Source organism: Bos grunniens, chromosome 20 (genome assembly GCF_055505025.1).
Source record: "Bos grunniens cultivar Pamir isolate PY7600 chromosome 20, Bosgru_T2T1.0, whole genome shotgun sequence".
Lineage (NCBI taxonomy): Eukaryota > Metazoa > Chordata > Mammalia > Artiodactyla > Bovidae > Bos > Bos grunniens.
The window spans coordinates 34,577,849-34,594,821 of record NC_141184.1 but is presented as its reverse complement, the minus strand read 5'-3'; the positions used below and the strand labels follow the sequence as shown (position 1 = coordinate 34,594,821).

General features: G+C 34.4%; 1 protein-coding gene across 5 annotated transcripts in view; it reads right to left on the bottom strand.

The window, feature by feature from the left end:
- The window catches only part of NIPBL (NIPBL cohesin loading factor), a 206,111-nt gene that overhangs the window by 102,374 nt on the left and 86,764 nt on the right, over positions 1 to 16,973 (bottom strand). For all 5 annotated transcript variants that reach the window (XM_086361456.1, XM_086361454.1, XM_086361457.1 and 2 more), the window contains exons 2-6: positions 13,594 to 13,736; positions 11,023 to 11,188; positions 9,013 to 9,140; positions 5,027 to 5,126; positions 4,178 to 4,329 (exon numbers count right to left, since the gene is read on the bottom strand). In XM_086361456.1, the coding sequence (XP_086217582.1) occupies positions 4,178 to 4,329; positions 5,027 to 5,126; positions 9,013 to 9,140; positions 11,023 to 11,188; positions 13,594 to 13,657 (610 nt within the window). In that variant the 5' untranslated portion in view covers positions 13,658 to 13,736. The remainder of the gene's footprint in view (positions 1 to 4,177; positions 4,330 to 5,026; positions 5,127 to 9,012; positions 9,141 to 11,022; positions 11,189 to 13,593; positions 13,737 to 16,973) is intronic.

The window sequence follows — 16,973 nt, the reverse complement described above, 5'->3', positions numbered from 1 at the left end:
GTAAAATTCTTAGAGGATAGTAACAATAATTATTCACAAGTAATACTTTAGTCTTCATAAATTACAAAGACTAATATAATAAGCTGGCTGACTATACACAGCTTGATCAAATCTTAACACTGTGCCACAAGTCATTCAGACTGATTTCTGAAAAGAAATAAGATATTAGATATGGTTGAAGCTCTCCATATACCTGCATATGCCTCTCCTTTATTTTCTTCCTCTTATTCACTAAAAGCAAGTGCTACTATTGAACTTAGAGTTCACTCTACCTATGAATATCTTTATAGCTTTGCTATAAATGAATATATTTCTAAATAACACATTATTGCTTAGCACATTATATAAATGGTATATGTATATATTCTTCTATAACACTTCAATTTCAATATTGTGTTGAAATATATCTATTTTTATATGTCGTTTTATTTTAAATAAATAATGACATACATTACTTCTTTAGTCTGCTACATAATGTACACATTTTATCCAGACTTATGTTAGTAGTTTAGATTGCCTGAATATTTTTGTCATCATAAACAATGTTGTAATGTATTATGTATTCTTATAATGACTTATAAATGTGTCTAGAAGTGAAATTGCTGAATATTCCTGTTTTTAACCCTTGCTAAATATTAACAAATAGTTTTCCAAATTATTTATGACCACTCTACTAGTAATAGACAAGTGTTCTTGCTGCTCTATATTCTTGCCAACGATTTTCATCAATCTGAAGATGAGAAATGTCTCTGATGGTTACTTTAATTTGTGTTTCTTTCCTTAAACAATAGTGAAGCCAAGCATCTTTTCATGTGTATTACACATTCAGGTTCCCTACTTAACACGAAATCATAAAAATTACTCTCTGAAATTTTCTTTCAAGAGTTTCATAGTTTTGTTTTTTCATACTTAGGTCTTTAGTTCTAGTAAAATTAGAATATCCTTTCCATGAATGCTTAGTAGAACTTGAGATGGAACTGTCTGAACATGCTTTATACCCTCCCCCAGTTATAGAAGAGACAGATTTTGAAGAACTGAGGGAGATTTTAAACAGAAATAGATATTGTCAAACTGCTCTCTAAAACGGTTCTACCAATTTATATTCCTATGAAGACTGTATGAAGTTTGAATTTCCCTGCACACTAAAACATGTTCACTAATCTGATAGTTATAATAAAATTTTATTTCAATTTAATTTTGATTAACATCTCTTTAATTGTGAACCAGGTTGAACATATTAAACCTTTCTGCATCCAATTTGTTTTTCTTTTTCAGTAAATTATTTACTTCTTTAGTCAATTTACCTGTCTTTACTTGTTCTCTCGTCTTATACAGAAATTTGTGATTAATCTGTCTTTTCCCCCATTTCTAGAATACAGTCCTACTTAGAAAGGCCTTCTTGACCCTTGGTGAGTAAGTCAAAGTCGCTCAGTTGTGTCTGACTCTTTGTGACCCCATGGACTATACAGTTCGTGGAATTCTCCAGGCCAGAATACTGGAGTGAGTAGCTGTTCCCTTCTACAGAGGATCTTCCCAACCCAGGGTTGAACCCAGGTCTCCTGCATTGCAGGTGGATTCTTTACCAGCTGAGCCACAAGGGAAGCCCAAGAATACTGGAGTGGGTAGCTTATCCCTTCTACAGGGGATCTTCCCAACCCAGGGATCGAACCCAGGTCTCCTGCACTGCAGGCAGATTCTTTACAGTTGAGCTACCAGGGAAGCCCATTTCCTGACCCAACATTACCCAAAATTCACCCCCATGTTTTCTTCTTATAGTTCCATGAGTCAAAATACAAACAAACATGTAAACTGTTTATCCACCTAGAACATTTTTCCTCTAAATGATCTAAGAATCAACTAAAATTTCAAAATGCCTAGCCAACCTATCCAACATGATTTACTAAACAATCCACTATTACATACTGATGCAAGATACCATCTTAGAATGACAGAATTGGAAACAGAATCACTAATGGATGGTAGACCTTTTAGGATAAAGATTAATAGGAAATGGAGTTATGTGATCTCAAAGTATAATCTGACAGATTACTTACTAATTGCAAAGGAAAAATTATGTTCATTATAAAAGAAGTGGTTACCACCTAAATATTACTAATAACAAAGCCACTTGTGATTATAAGTCTTCTGATGTGATGCAATATGAAGTGCACATTACTTTAGTATCCTTGCCAAAAATATAAAACTAGAAATTAATAGAGCCTTTACTGATAACTTCCAGTTGGTAGGAAACATAAGGAGTATATGAGCAAATCAAACAACACAATAGGAAACAGTGAAGTCTAGAATATGTGATACTCCACCACAAAGGTAGCACAGAATTTCTAAAAAAAAAAACCAGAAATTACTATCATGGAGAGAGGCTATGGGACCAAATAGATTTTTAAAAGAGTCAAAAGAGATGTAAAAACCAAGTGCAATGTGTGAGAAACTAGATTAGATCATATATAGGGGAAAAAGGTTATAAATGTTCTCAGTATTTTTAGGGGCAAATTATTACACTTGGTATTTATAAAGGAGAACTCTGCCTTCTTAGCAAATGTAATTAAGGACAGAGAGGCAGAATGCCTATTGGTAAAATGGTCCACTGTGTTATTCTCTAGTTTTCCACATGAAAACTTTTCAAGTTTATAAGAATTTTAAATGTTACCTTTCACAAATTCTAAGTTCCCACAGACATCTGCCTTATTTCTGGAATCTTTTTTGTTCCATTTACCTATCTGTTTCTTACTACATTAAATTTTTTTCTTTTAATTTTGCTATCTATTTGAGGCTAATCTCTGAATATTATTTTTAGTTTCTCAAGTATCTGAACGTTTCCAAGAAATGACTAATTACTGAATAGGCCCTCAAACTATGTATATATTTTTTGATTTTGTGATTTCAACTTATTCTTTTGAAAAAGCTGGGTTTATCTCCTTATAACGTGACAACAGTATTTACAGTAAACTCATTTTTTTTCTCCTACACATATATATGTGGGTATTTCTGTAGGAAGCAAATGTGTTCTGTCAACGTTTCTCCTCTTTTTAATTACATTTAAAATGATCCTCATAACTCTGGCATGTGTGTGTGTGTTAGCTGCTCAGTTGTGTCCGACTCTTTGCAACCCCATGGACTTTGGCCTGTCAGGCTGCTCTGTCCATGGGATTCTCCAGCCAAGAACACTGGAGTGGGTTGCCATTTCCTTCTCCAGGTAACTTTGGCATCCCAGAGTAAAACAGTAAAATTTCACAAACATCAAGAGCCAGTATATACGCATACTTCTGTTTGTACTCACACTAAATCCTATAATTTTGGAGGTGTCTATTTCAAAGGTGTGATTGATTGCCTCCAAGTTTTTCCCTGAGTTACTATATGAAATAAGCTCAACCCAGTATTTCATTATCTAGTTTGGAAAACCAGAATCTGGATGTTTCAATAGATGACCCCAAGTTAAAACTTTATAAGATACTAACTCCATGCATAATAAAAAACTAAGAATACAAACAGGAACTAAAGACTGACTGTGACTATTAAAAATTTGTTGTTAATTATGAGGGACAAAAACATAGGTACATGTGTTATTATATTTTGTATTTTTCAAAATTTCTCCAAAAAAGTAAAAACAAATATATACTAATATTAATACATTATCTGATAGCCATGGCATATATCCCAAGGCAGTATGATCTTAAAAAGACATATTACCAACAACTAACTTCAAATAAGAACTAGTAATCTAATCCCAGAAAATTCTGCATCCAAGATTATTAATTTTCCTCTATTAGTACTGTATATACTTGATATTAAGTTTTTCACACTACATATACTTAACTAATTAATATATAATTCTTCTTTGACTTAGTGCTACTATAAGAAGCCTAATTAAATAAAGCAGTTCCTAATTTTATAACTATATATACTCAGTTGTATAATATAAGGTAATCCAAAGACTGAAATTACACTTATCTTTTTACCTCCCAAATGATGAATGTTCAAGCAATAAATGTAATATGTTTTTAATTACATAAGCCATAGTTAAAAAGAAACGTTTGCTGATGAGTAAGTATACAGTTTAGTATTTGTGTTTGAAAACTTATGAAAAGAAAAAAGTAAAGAAAACAATGAATTTGCTGGAACTATAGGCATTCTTGTAAATAAGCACCAGCTTTCTTACCTTGCTGCATCTGTGGATGTGTTGTATAACTTGAAGGATGGGAATATGGCATGTATCCTGCAGGGCTTTGTGGGGCATATGGACTAGGCACTGGGCTATTTTGTTGTGGCATAAATCTGTTCCCAGAGCTTGTCTGTGGTGGCACAAACCGGCTAAAATCCAAAATCCAAATAAACAATATCAGGAAATGAAATAAGTGATATTTCTTGTTATTTCAATAAAATAAAATCTATGTACACAGAAAATTCTGAAAAATAATGTACAAAAATCATTCACAATTCAGAACCTAAGAGTTATACTAAGCAGTTTTCAAATAGAGTAATTCATTTATTTTACATGCTCCCTAAATTCTACTCGAAGAATTTTCTTATTTATCTCAAACATGCTCTATTTTAACACATTCTTTTGTTTGCATGAAATTAAGTTACTATTTATTTCAAACAGTATATTAGAGCATTTCCACATTTAACATTTTAAGGCAAATATTCATGTGCTATGTAAGGATAAGCATCTAAACTTTTTGAAAGAAAGTGAAGTCTCTCAGTCGTGTCTGACTCTTTGCGACCCCATGAACTGTAGCCCAGCAGGCTCCTCCGTCCATGGGATTCTCCAGGCAAGAATACTGGAGTGGGTTGCCATTTCCCTCTCCAGGGGATCTTCCCAACCCAGGGATCGAACCCAGGTCTCCTGCATTGTGGGCAGACGCTTTAACCTCTGAGCCACCAGGTAAATTACCTTTAGGAATTAACTTTAGGAATTTCACCATTACCTAAATGCATGTACATACTGTATATTCTCAAACACATTCACTACAGAAAATAGCTCTTCATAAAATGATAAATACATTACCTGGAGGGGCTATGTGAGATAGTGGTTTGTTGATAATTGGAAGATGCAGGACTACTGTGCATGGAATTCTGAGAAAGTTTATACTGAGACATCATCATTCCTACATAATATACAAAAACAGTAAGTATGTTATATTCTTCTATTGGTAAAGCATTAAGTGATTTAAATCAACCATTCTCTCACAAACACTCAGAAGTTCTTTCTGTTCTTTTCTTTTTGACCAACATGTTCATTTTGAAGAGCAAAATACAGAAACTATAAATTTTAAGCACAACCAATTTTACCAAACATCCTTTTAGCATGTCAACTAATCCAGGGACAGAGATAGAGAGCTATGTACTTGCTGACTTAGTGTCCTACATTCAGCTTTAGAATTGAAAAGAACTTTCAGAAGCCACTTCATCTAATCCAGGGATTCCCTTGTCTCCAGGATGTGAACCTGTACCTCCTGTCAGATCAGTGGCAGCATTAAAGTGCACAATAAATGTAACATACTTGAATCATCCTAAAACCATTTCCCATCCCTTGTCCATGGAGTAATTGTCTTCCAGGAAATAGGTCCCTGCTGTCAAAATGGTTGGGGACCTCTGACCTAATCCTTTAATAAATACTACACACTTCTGTCTACAATAGGCTTTTGGATGGTATTTCCTATTATGCACAATATTTTATTACATTCATCTCCCCTCCTTAGGAACTTAATTTTAACAACTCTATGTATTTTGTTGTGATTAGGACCTAACTTTTAAGAAGTACTTTTCTTAAAGGTCCAAGGTTTGAGGTACTGAAATTACCATCTCAGTCTTTTAATGAACATCAGAATGTTCCTACTCTTTCTTTTACAGTAATTCTTGCCATAAAATAGGGATTAAATGAATATTTGTTTAATGAATGAAAGTGTGAGAACAGCTTTCAGATTCTCACATTTCCTTTCACACTGTTCTTTCACCTGTTGCTTTCAACTCTTTCCATTCTGTTATATAGGAGATGCAGAAAAATTCAGCTATTTAGACACTCTAAAATCAAAAATAAAAATCTATAATTAACACTGACCTTTCTTATAATACATATAGCTACTCTTTTTGGGAAATTCAAGCATCACATTATTTCCCAAAAGTTCATTTTCTGCTGCTGATATGAAAAGTGCCTTTTACATTCAAACAAAAGTTACATGTTTATTTGCCAGGAGCTACAAAAAGGATTCTAGCTCTACGACAACAGCTGAATGACATGAGGGCACAAAATCACCTCAAAGTCTAACACTAATAGTATGTTTTCTTTTATAGGTAGTCTAAATTTCAGTTTATGAATTTTCTCTTCCAACCTAAATTCAGTACTAAGTCATATATGCCATGGTTTAATAATTTAATTACTATAACTACTGTTTCTGATTTTGATTTTTTTGAGAGAAGGGGACAAAACTCTTTAAGACGAGAGTTAAAAAGTATTTTCCTCTGAATTAACTATCATTACTATGACAAGCTGGAATCACTAGTTTAGAGGCATTGGCTTTATAAATAAAAAGGTCAAATGAAATCCTAATAGTTCTTTCTGATTCTCTCAAAGATCCAAAGAACTGTGCTGTTAAGTTGCTAAGTCATGTCTGACTCTGTCATCCCATGGACTGCAGCATGCCAGTCTTCCCTGTCCTTCACTATCTCCTGGAGTTTACTCAAACTCATGTCCATTCAGTTGGTGAACCCTTTTTTCTTTTTTCTGAGCAGTAGGTCTCAACAGTGGGCTTAAAGTATTCAATAAACCATGTTATAAACAAATATGCTTATTATCCTGGTTTCTTGTTCCATTTATACAGCACAGGCAGAGTTGATTTAGCATAACTCTTAAGGGCCCTAGAATTTTCAGAATGGTCAACGAGCACTGGTTTCAACCTAAATTCACCACCTGTATTAGCTCCTTTGAAGCTTTGAAGCCAGGCATTGACTTTTTCTCTCTAGCTATGAAAGTACTAGCTGGCATCTTCTTCCAATAGAAAACTGTTTCATCTATACTGAAAATCTTTTGTTTAGCATAGCCACTTTCATTAATTATTTTAGCTAGATCTGGATAACTTGCTGCAGTTTCTACATCAGTACTTGTAGCTTCACCTTGCACTGTAAAGTTAATGGAGATAGCTTCTTTCCTGAAACCTCATAAACCAATCTCTGCTAGCTTCAAACTTTTCTTCTGCAGCTTCCTCAACTCTCTTAGCCTTGAGAGAACCAAAGAGAGTTAGGGCCTTGCTCTGGATTAGGCTTTGGCTTAAGGGAGTATTCTGACTGGCTTGATCTTCCACCCTGACCGCTAAAACTTTCTCCATATCAGCAATGAAGGTTATTTTAGTTTCTTAACATTCAAGTGTTTATTGGGGTAGCACTTCCCTCTCCCTTCAAGAATTTTTCCTTTGTTTTTGATAACTTGGCTGTAAGGGACAAGAGGCCTAGCTTTTGGCCTATCTTGGCTTTCGACATGTCTTCCTCACTAAGCTTAAGCATTTCTGGCTTTTGATTAGAGAAAAAGATATGCGGCTCTTCTTTTCACTTGAATACTTAAGAGGTCACTGTGGAGTTATTAATGGACTCATTTCAATACGTTCTGTCTCAGAAAACAGCAAGGCTCAAGGAAAGTGGAACTGCCAGTTCTGCCAGAACATACATTTATCCATTAGTTCACTGACTTACATGGGTGTGGTTCCTGGTACCCTCAAATATAATAGTAACTTCAAACATCACCATAACAAACACAGTGATAATGTTTTTAAATATTGTAACAATTAGCAGAATGTGACAGAGACACAAAATAAGCAAATGCTGTTTGAAAAATGGTACTGACAGACTTGCTCAATGCACAGCTGCCATAAACATTCAATTTGTTAAACAGGCACTATCTGAGAAGTGCAGTAAAGCAAAGTGCAATAAAACAAGATATGACTATAGTCTTCCTTCCAATCAATGATCTCTCCATATTTTCTTTCATTCCAACATTCTTCCAGAGTATGTTTAATTCTAGCTTTCCTTTCACCACTTCTATCTGTGACCTACTACTGCCATCCAAGACTGATGAAGATACAGTCTTGTCCTGCATACCTGACTTCAATTTCCTAGAAGGAAATTCCCTAGATTCACTTTGGGAAATGGATAGCAACTATGCAATTGCTTTAAAAACACAATTCACACAGAAGGACACACCATCAACACAGTAATACTATTTAAAAACAAAACTAAGAAATGGAATGATGAGCTTCACCAAGGTACTGTCAGCAAATGTGGCAATATTCTTGCACACAAATAATCAATTAAATAAACTGGATCTTCCTGGGTTGTCTAACTATTCCTTTCTGCTGTTTTAGTCTTGAGAGGGAAGCAAGCACTTGAGCTTACTAGATTCAGTAAGCTTCAGACCAGAACAAAGCTCCTAACTTAAGGATTCTCCTTGACTACAGAAAAATCATATGCGCTAGATGTAGTATTTTTATGGTTTTTCTAATGCTTATTATAAATAGAGTTTTCCTTAATAGTAATATTTTAGTTACAAACCTTTTTCTATTTCTAAAGTGTTAAACCAATTACTATATAACCATGACTATAATCACCCATCAGTACTAAAACTAATACTTGGTATATTTATTTATACACATACTCCATTTTCAGAAGCTCTGCAGATATTTTTATTATTTGATTAATGATAGACTTCTTTCATATCTATTCTAGGTTTCTAAAATAAAAAGCTCTTTCATTGACTAAATTAATACATTTTGAAATATCCAGCAAACTGCATATTAAGTTTTGCCTAATTGAATAAACTGCAAGAATGTTACTATCTATTTAGTTTCCTTTTTGTTCTTGGTTTGATTCAAGGTATCAAAGAGTATTCACAGATGACAGGCTAGTTTGTTAAAGGAGACAGCTGAATTTACATGTGAAGCAAGTTCTGATACAAGACACATTAAAAATATATATACTATGAAATTCAATTATTAAAAAACTCACCACTTTGTACATATCTGTTCTGCATACTTTTCTCCCTGAAAACGTTAGGACTCCTCGCCAGGACGGCCTGCAACAAGACTGGTATGTCGCCTTCTGGATCATCACTGCCAAGGTTATCTTTCAACTCTCTGGCATTGAAAAAATAAATATAAAACATTTAAAAAGTGATGGTCATTAAGAATTCTTTAACTTCTATTACTTAAATTGTAGACTTCTTTCCTTTCCCCACTTTATTTTAAACAGAAAACATTATTTTATGGATTCTAAGTTTATGTAAGAATGTTTATATTAGCATAAAAGTATAAAATAAGTGTCTATTCTATTCAAAATAGTGGAAAGGTAGAGGTGATAATTATGCACAGAAGTTGATATCAGGGCTTGGAACATATTTTCTCCCTTATATCTGAATATAAGTGACTTTGTCTTTTTGAGAATGTTCTCTGAATGAAATAATGTTGCCATGTTGATTAAGACAAGACCCAAGGTTATGTAATTGCCCCCTCTTTATTCTCATCTCAAATAAAGCCACTGGAGAGAAAAAATCCCAAGTAAGTGGTTAAGAATAGCTGCAGTTAGTAAGTAGCAAGTTAAGTTCACAAATGCTAAGAAATAAAAATTAGGCAGTATTTTAAATTTTACACGTCACTGTTGCACTCATTAAATCTAATTAGAAAGATTCGTAAAGATGGTGTCCAATGATAAAATTAAATACATTTCTGGGGGCAATCAAAGGAGCTCACCATATAATTAATCATAATTGTATATGTGCTTCTCCTTTTATCTCTTTAAATATGTGGTGAAAATCTTTCAATTAAGGATGTTCAGGTAGGGCCTTCCCTCGTGGTCCAATAGTTAAGACTCTGCCATCCAATGTAGCGGACGCAGGTTTGATCCCTGGTAGAGAAACTGTATCCCACATGCCATAGTGCAACCAAGCCCTTGAGCCACAACTACTAAGTCCGCACACTGCAACTTCAGAAGCCCCCACACGCCACAACTAGAGAAAGCCATGCACTGCAATGAGGAGCCCACAAGCTGCAATACAGTCCCAACAGAGCCAAAAAGAAGAGAATGCACAGGTATGAGAAGCAGTAAAACACTTAGACACTGTTGAATTTCTGTAGAGATATACTTCCTTCTGAATTTAAACAATCATTTCTCAGTTTCCCATCAGTAAATTCACATTTATTATTTCTGCTAAATTCTTCAGCTTAAAAAATGGCCCCATAGTATGAGCTACATACAGGTAATGGCAGAGATCTGTCCATTATAATGTGTTTTATACTCATTCCCCTAAATAATGAATCTTTAAGTTAAAAAAATTAAAAGAATGGAAGGGCACAAGAGTACCACTGTGCAGTGGGTTATGAACTTTTTATACATTGTTGTGTTGAGTATACATACATACTGTTTTGGTAGTAAAAAGTGAATTTTAAAAAGTATACTTGTGGAAAAAGTCTGTAAATAAGCTACGTATTTTAGTTCATATTATTTTAAAGTCTATTGTGTGAAAACACACATCTATGTTCACACTGTACAACAAATCCTGGAGAAAAATTAGTTCCAAATTCTGTAGCAACCTTCCTTGAAATTAATCTCTGAGTTCTTGCTATATTTTACATGAAAAGCATATAAGCCTATTCCAAACAGAACCATCACTAAAGTCCCTAGTGCCTGGAAATTCTAACTATTCCAGCAATTTCAGGAAAAGGAGCTAAATTAATGAACAACTTGAGACCTCTGCACAGATCCATCTTGATGAATCCCAAGATTATTACAAGAATCAAAAAAAATATTCATAGAATTACATGCATCAGAACTACTGTCTCAAAATAACTATGGTCTATTTAAATCTCATTAATATCACAATAAGGCTATATTTTAAAGAGGATATTCCAATAATTTAAAATAAATTATGTATTAAAATTTTTTAGAAATAAAAGTTAAACCAGGAATACTGATTCTTTTACTAAGACCAAAACATTTCATCTTACTTTAGAATATACTTACATGTGATCTGTTGATACCTGGTTGAGGCTGTGGACAAGCTGTGAAACCAAATTATCATCCCTACAGGCCAAAAGGCAGTTCACTTCTTCTGCTATTCGTGCATTAAAGAGAAGGCTCTTTGTAGTTGTAGCAGGTAAAGGGGATGGAAGAGGCAGCTGGTTCAGGACTATTTGGAATAAAATCAGATTATGAGAAATTAATTGAGTGACAGTATGAAACCTCTTTCATGCTTAAATATATATGGGATTAAATAAATTGTAAAATATCAGTATGAATTAAAAGGCATTCTGTCTCTCCTCAAACAAACCCCAAACTACTCTACAAAACTCCCCAAACGTCCCTTTGACCACAATAGATTATACTAAGAGTAAAACTCTGTGCTAACTTTTCATGTCTTAATATCTTTATTACTTTAATAAATAGCCAAAAAAGGATTTAAAAAAAATAAGTAATTTCTAAAAATTGAGTGTATTAATTAATCTAATTTACTTCTATTGTAAAGATTTATCATAATCAAATAAATAAACCAAGTTACAATATCTGACTCTTCACCAGATAGACAACTAATGTGTGTTTTTAAAAGCTTGGGCAAATACAAAAATAGCTCACTTTAGTAGGAGAACAACATCCATAGAATAGGATTCTAAAGAAAGAAAAATATCTAAGGAATTTTGCTTTAAGTTGTAAATTCCTAAATAATCTCTTCATTCTATTCTGACAGCAAAAAAAAAAAGGACATCGATGTTCACAGTTGTTTAAATTCAGTTACTTAATGTCTCTTCACATAAAAGGAATTAGTTCATTTGTTTAAAATAAAAGTTAAAAAGTTAACAATAGTGTCTTTGTTTTTGGTTTAATTTTTAATCACCTACATAGTATTAACTCTCATGCCACTCAGTCACTATGGGTAATAATAGGTTTTTGTTCATAAAAACATTGGAAACAAATCATTACTTAATACGTAGAATTTATTGGGCAGAAAAATTTTAATGAGGTACAGCTGAGATAATGCACAGAACTCAACCCCACCCCAACAAAAAAAAAAGAAATTTCTGGTTGTTTGACTCTGCACTCCTACAACATATCATATGAATTTACGCCTTACTTGAACAAAGTCATAACCAAAACTAAAGACTATTTCAAAAGCTTTCTTACCTGTTAAATCCACACCAACTACTTTCTTGTTATGTCAGATTTTATAAACTAGCCCTGCTTCAAAGCTGTAGGCTGTTATCTATTTTACACCCACTTAAACTAGCTGGAAATTAACAACAGAAAAAAATAGTAATTGGGGGAACATAGATGAAAACATTTCTTGAAGTTATTTTCCTATAGCTGCTTTTATGAAACCTTACATCTTACAAAATGCTTGTTTTACAAAGAAAGGATGTCATCTATTCACCATCAACCCTTCCTTCTCATATGTCTTCTCCCCTTTATTTATTCAGGTAGGATAAGGACTAACATTGTGAGCAGTTTTTACACAGGGACTAAGTTAAAATTGCCTACCAAAGGAATGAGTCCCTAAAATATTGCACTACACTAATTAAACCTGCCAACAAAGGTCTAGTCAAAGCTATGGTTTTTCCAGTAGTCCCATATAGATGTGAGAGTTGGACCATAAGGAAAGCTGACTGCTGAAGAATTGATGTTTTTGAACTGTGGTGTTGGAGAAGACTCTTGAGAGTCCCTTGGACAGCAGGGAGATCAAACCAATCAGTCCTAAAGAAATCAGTCCTGAATGTTCCTTGGAAGGACTGATGCAAAAGCTGAAGCTCCAACACTTTGGCCACCTGATGCGAAGATCTGACTCATTGGAAAAGACCCTGATGCTGGGAAAGACTGAAAGCAAGAGGAGAAGGGGACGACAGAGGATGAGATGGCTAGATGGTATCACCGACTCGATGGACATGAGTTTGAGCATGCTCTGGGAGTTGGTGATGGACAGGGAAGCCTGGTGTGCTGCAGTCCATGGGGTCGCAAAGAGTTAGACATGACTGAGCGACTGAACTGAACTAAACCTCAAGTGAATGACAATGTTCTTAAGAAACTTAAGCGTTCAGGGTAAAATAGGCTCCTGACATCTGTGACAAACTCCAAAAGATTACCAAACGTGGCATCCAAAATAAATATCACTAAGAAATCAGATTAAGTGGGGCTATCAAATTTTCTTGTTTGAAGGGCAGTTTCAGTTACCATTTCCCTAAATGCTTTTTTAAGTGTGTAATAATTTCTATATGCAAACCATGTTTCTTCAGTTTCGATTTTTAATGATTGTTTCATCTTCTCTGATCCTTACTTTTACATTTATCCCTTTCATGTAAGACCTTTAAACAAAAACATACTACCATTTCTTAATGGGTCCTTAGGATGAAAGAGAAATTAAGGTCTTATTATTAGTTCACTAATTTTGTTACTTTCACACTTATGCCAGTAAACCAAAGAAAATAATAATGTGTCATTCAAAATCTAAAATCTTTACACACTTTGTGTTATTTATGACACCAGCAACAATTATTGTCATAGTCTCTTTAAAAATCAATGTCAGAGTAGAATGTTAACCAAACTTACGGTCTGTAAGACTAGCAATCCCCGCAAGAGTAGTGATGGGGACATGGGGCATATCCCCATTCATCCTGAAGTTCTGGAATGGTGTTGCCTATGAAAGTACTTAGTTCAGGTGCCAGCTGTCATTACTTCCCATTTCCCAAACACTGCAACAAAAAACAGATAATTATTTGTAACAATGTCAAATATATTACTACTAGGGAAATGCTTAAAAAATAAAATGTTCTGCTTTTTGCATGCTCAAGCTATACATAACAGTAACAGCCATCATGCATGTATTATTTACTGTATGTTCACACTGCAAAATGCTTTGTATGCAACAACACATTTAGTCCTCACAACAATGAAGTAAGGTAGGTACTCTTTTTTTTCCTGCATTTTACTGACGAGAAAATTAATTTACAAGGAATTTCAAGTAATGTGTGGAGCAAAGGTCAGAACCTAAACAATGTGGCTGTATTACTGGACAGGGACACTTAATTTTGACAAACACTATTTTCTTTTCCACATCATATATGCATAAAAATTTATCTTCAACTTGCCTTCCTGGTAAATAATGTGACCATTATTAAAAGATGAGTCTTCAAACAATAAAGGCTGGAGAGGGTGTGGAGAAAAGAGAACCCTCTTGCACTGTTGGTGGGAATGTAAATTGATACAGCCACTATAGAAGACAGTAAGGAGATTCCTTAAAAAACTAGGAATAAAACCACCAGATGACCCAGCAATCCCATTCCTAGGCATATACCCTGAGGAAACCAAAATTGAAAAAGACACATGTACCCCAATGTTAACTGCAGCACTATTTACAATAGCTAGAACATGAAAGCAATCTGGATGTCCATTGACAGATGAATGGATAAAGCTGTGGTTACATATACACAATGGAATATTAGTCATAAAAAGGAACACATTTGAGTCAGTTCTAATAAGGTGGATGCACCAAGAGCCTATCATTCAGAGTGAAGTCAGAAAGAGAAAAGTATTGCATAATAATGCATATATATAGAATCTAATAAGATGGTATCGATGAATTTACTTGCAGGGCAGCAGTGGAGAAACAGACATAGAGAACAGACTTATGGACATGGTGAGAGGGGAGGAGAGGGTGAGATGTCTGGACAGAGTAACATGGAAACTTACATTACCATATGCAAAATAGATAGCCAATGGGAATTTGCTGTATGTCTCATGGAACTTAAACAGGGGCTCTGAATCAACCTAGAAGGGTGAGATGGGGAGGGAGGTACAAGAGGGAGGGGACATAGGTACACCTATGGCTGATTCCATGTTGATGTTTGACAGAAAACAACAAAATTCTGTAAAGCAATTATCCTTGAATTAAAAAATAAATTTTGAAAAAGATGTGTCTTCATTAAATAGCTTCATAAACAGCAAACAGAGTCTGCTCTACATCAATTATCTAAGACATAGTGCTGAAATAGAAAGCTGAATTGTAATTTTTAAACAGTTTAAATACTTCTCTTTTTTTTTTAAGAGAAGCTAGTCAGTAACTTTCAGGAGAACCTCTGAGTTTTTTCGTTTATAATCTTCAGAACAGTGTAATGATGTAACATTAATAATTCCCCTTATTCATACATCTTAATTCAATTTTAAAAAGTTTTTTCTTAAAAATAGTGAAAGTATATAAGTAGGTAAAAATAAGAATTTTCTTTTTCCTCACTTTGATTATAAATATACTGACAAAAGTTCCTAAAACACATATGTACGTTTTAACAGTAATAAAGTAAGCATCCATGAAACCACTCTAACGCTCTGCTGCTGCTGCTAAGTTGCTTCAGTCATGTCCGACTCTGTGCGACCCCATAGACTGCAGCCCACCAGGCTCCTCCGTCCCTGGGATTCTCCAGGCCAAGAGTACTGGAGTGGGTTGCCATTTCCTTCTCCAATGCATGAAAGTGAAAAGTGAAAGCGAAGTTGCTCAGTCATGTCTGACTCTTAGCGACCCCATGGACTGCAGCCCACCAGGCTCCTCTGTCCATGGAACTCCCCAGGCAAGAATACTGGAGTGGGCTGCCACTTCCTTCTCCAGGGGACTTTCTTGACTCAGGGATTGAACCCATGTATGTTACGGCAGGGGGATTCTGTACTTTCTTTACCGTCTGAACCAACCGGGGGAAAGCCAGGGACGCTCCTGAACTCAGGTGTTTCTAATCTTATCTCACATTATCAACCATTATATGAAGGACATCAAACTGGGAGGTATCTACAATGCTATGACAGAAAAGACAAACCAGTAAAAAAGGTAAATGAAATGTTCCTCAGAGAAGCAAAACATTTAAGGTCTCACAGCTTGTAAACTGACCTACAAAAGTTTGGATTTCTAGTTCAATGTTCTTTATGCTATGCTGTCTTACAGGATTGTATTATTTTGAATAAACCAACATTTTATGTGTGTGGACTATTTAGCTAATTAGCACTTTTCCTTCCTTGGTAATACTAATTTCTCCTTTTCTTTAGTGAGGAAGGTGGGAGGGAGGGCTTAAAACTATTATATTTTTATTGTCTCAGTTTATATTACATTTAATAGAATACGCTGCCTCAAATTCTTTTGGGAAATAGGTAGAATATAAATCCTAAGCAGCTAGGTAAGTAAATACCTAAATCTATGTTGTACTATATATAGTACAATATAACTTAAGATTGATTCCTTTATCACAAGATGATTTCCTATACAATGGGATCAGAAATGCAAAAATCAAACAATGGTCATTTTATTTCCTCTAAATGAGGCTGAGGTCTTAAGGAACTATAACATTTAGATGTAGGTCTCAACTTTAGACCATAATACACTTGATAATATATAATCAATTGAATCTAAAATGTAAGAGAAAAATGTTTTAATGTTAAATCATTGAACAGTCCACAAGAGGGCACACTTTGAACTACTACAAAATTTTTAAATTCACATTTTTTTTTTCCACTAGTCCAAAGACTGGCCAGATTCTTCTGAAATAATCATTCACCACCACTAGAAAGCAACAGATTCTGAAGTTTGTAAAAATTTTTTTAACACATATAAGCAATTTTTGGGTGCATATGAAATATAAGAAAAGCCTGAATACATGAAGACCTCTACAGTAATATTAAGTGATAAAAGCAAGTAATAGGTTTATCATTCATCTTCATCCTATTAGTTATTTGCGATTTGTCTGCCCTTAGAATCTTTTCAAAAAACTCTGGTTACTCTGATTTTTTTGTTTTTTTCTTTTTAAGCTTTACAAATTGTATTAGTTTTGCCAAATATCAAAATGAATCCTCCACAGGTATACATGTGTTCCCCATCCTGAACCCTCCTCCCTCCTCCCTCCCCATACCATTCCTCTGGGTCGTCCCAGTGCACTAACCCCAAGCATCCAGTA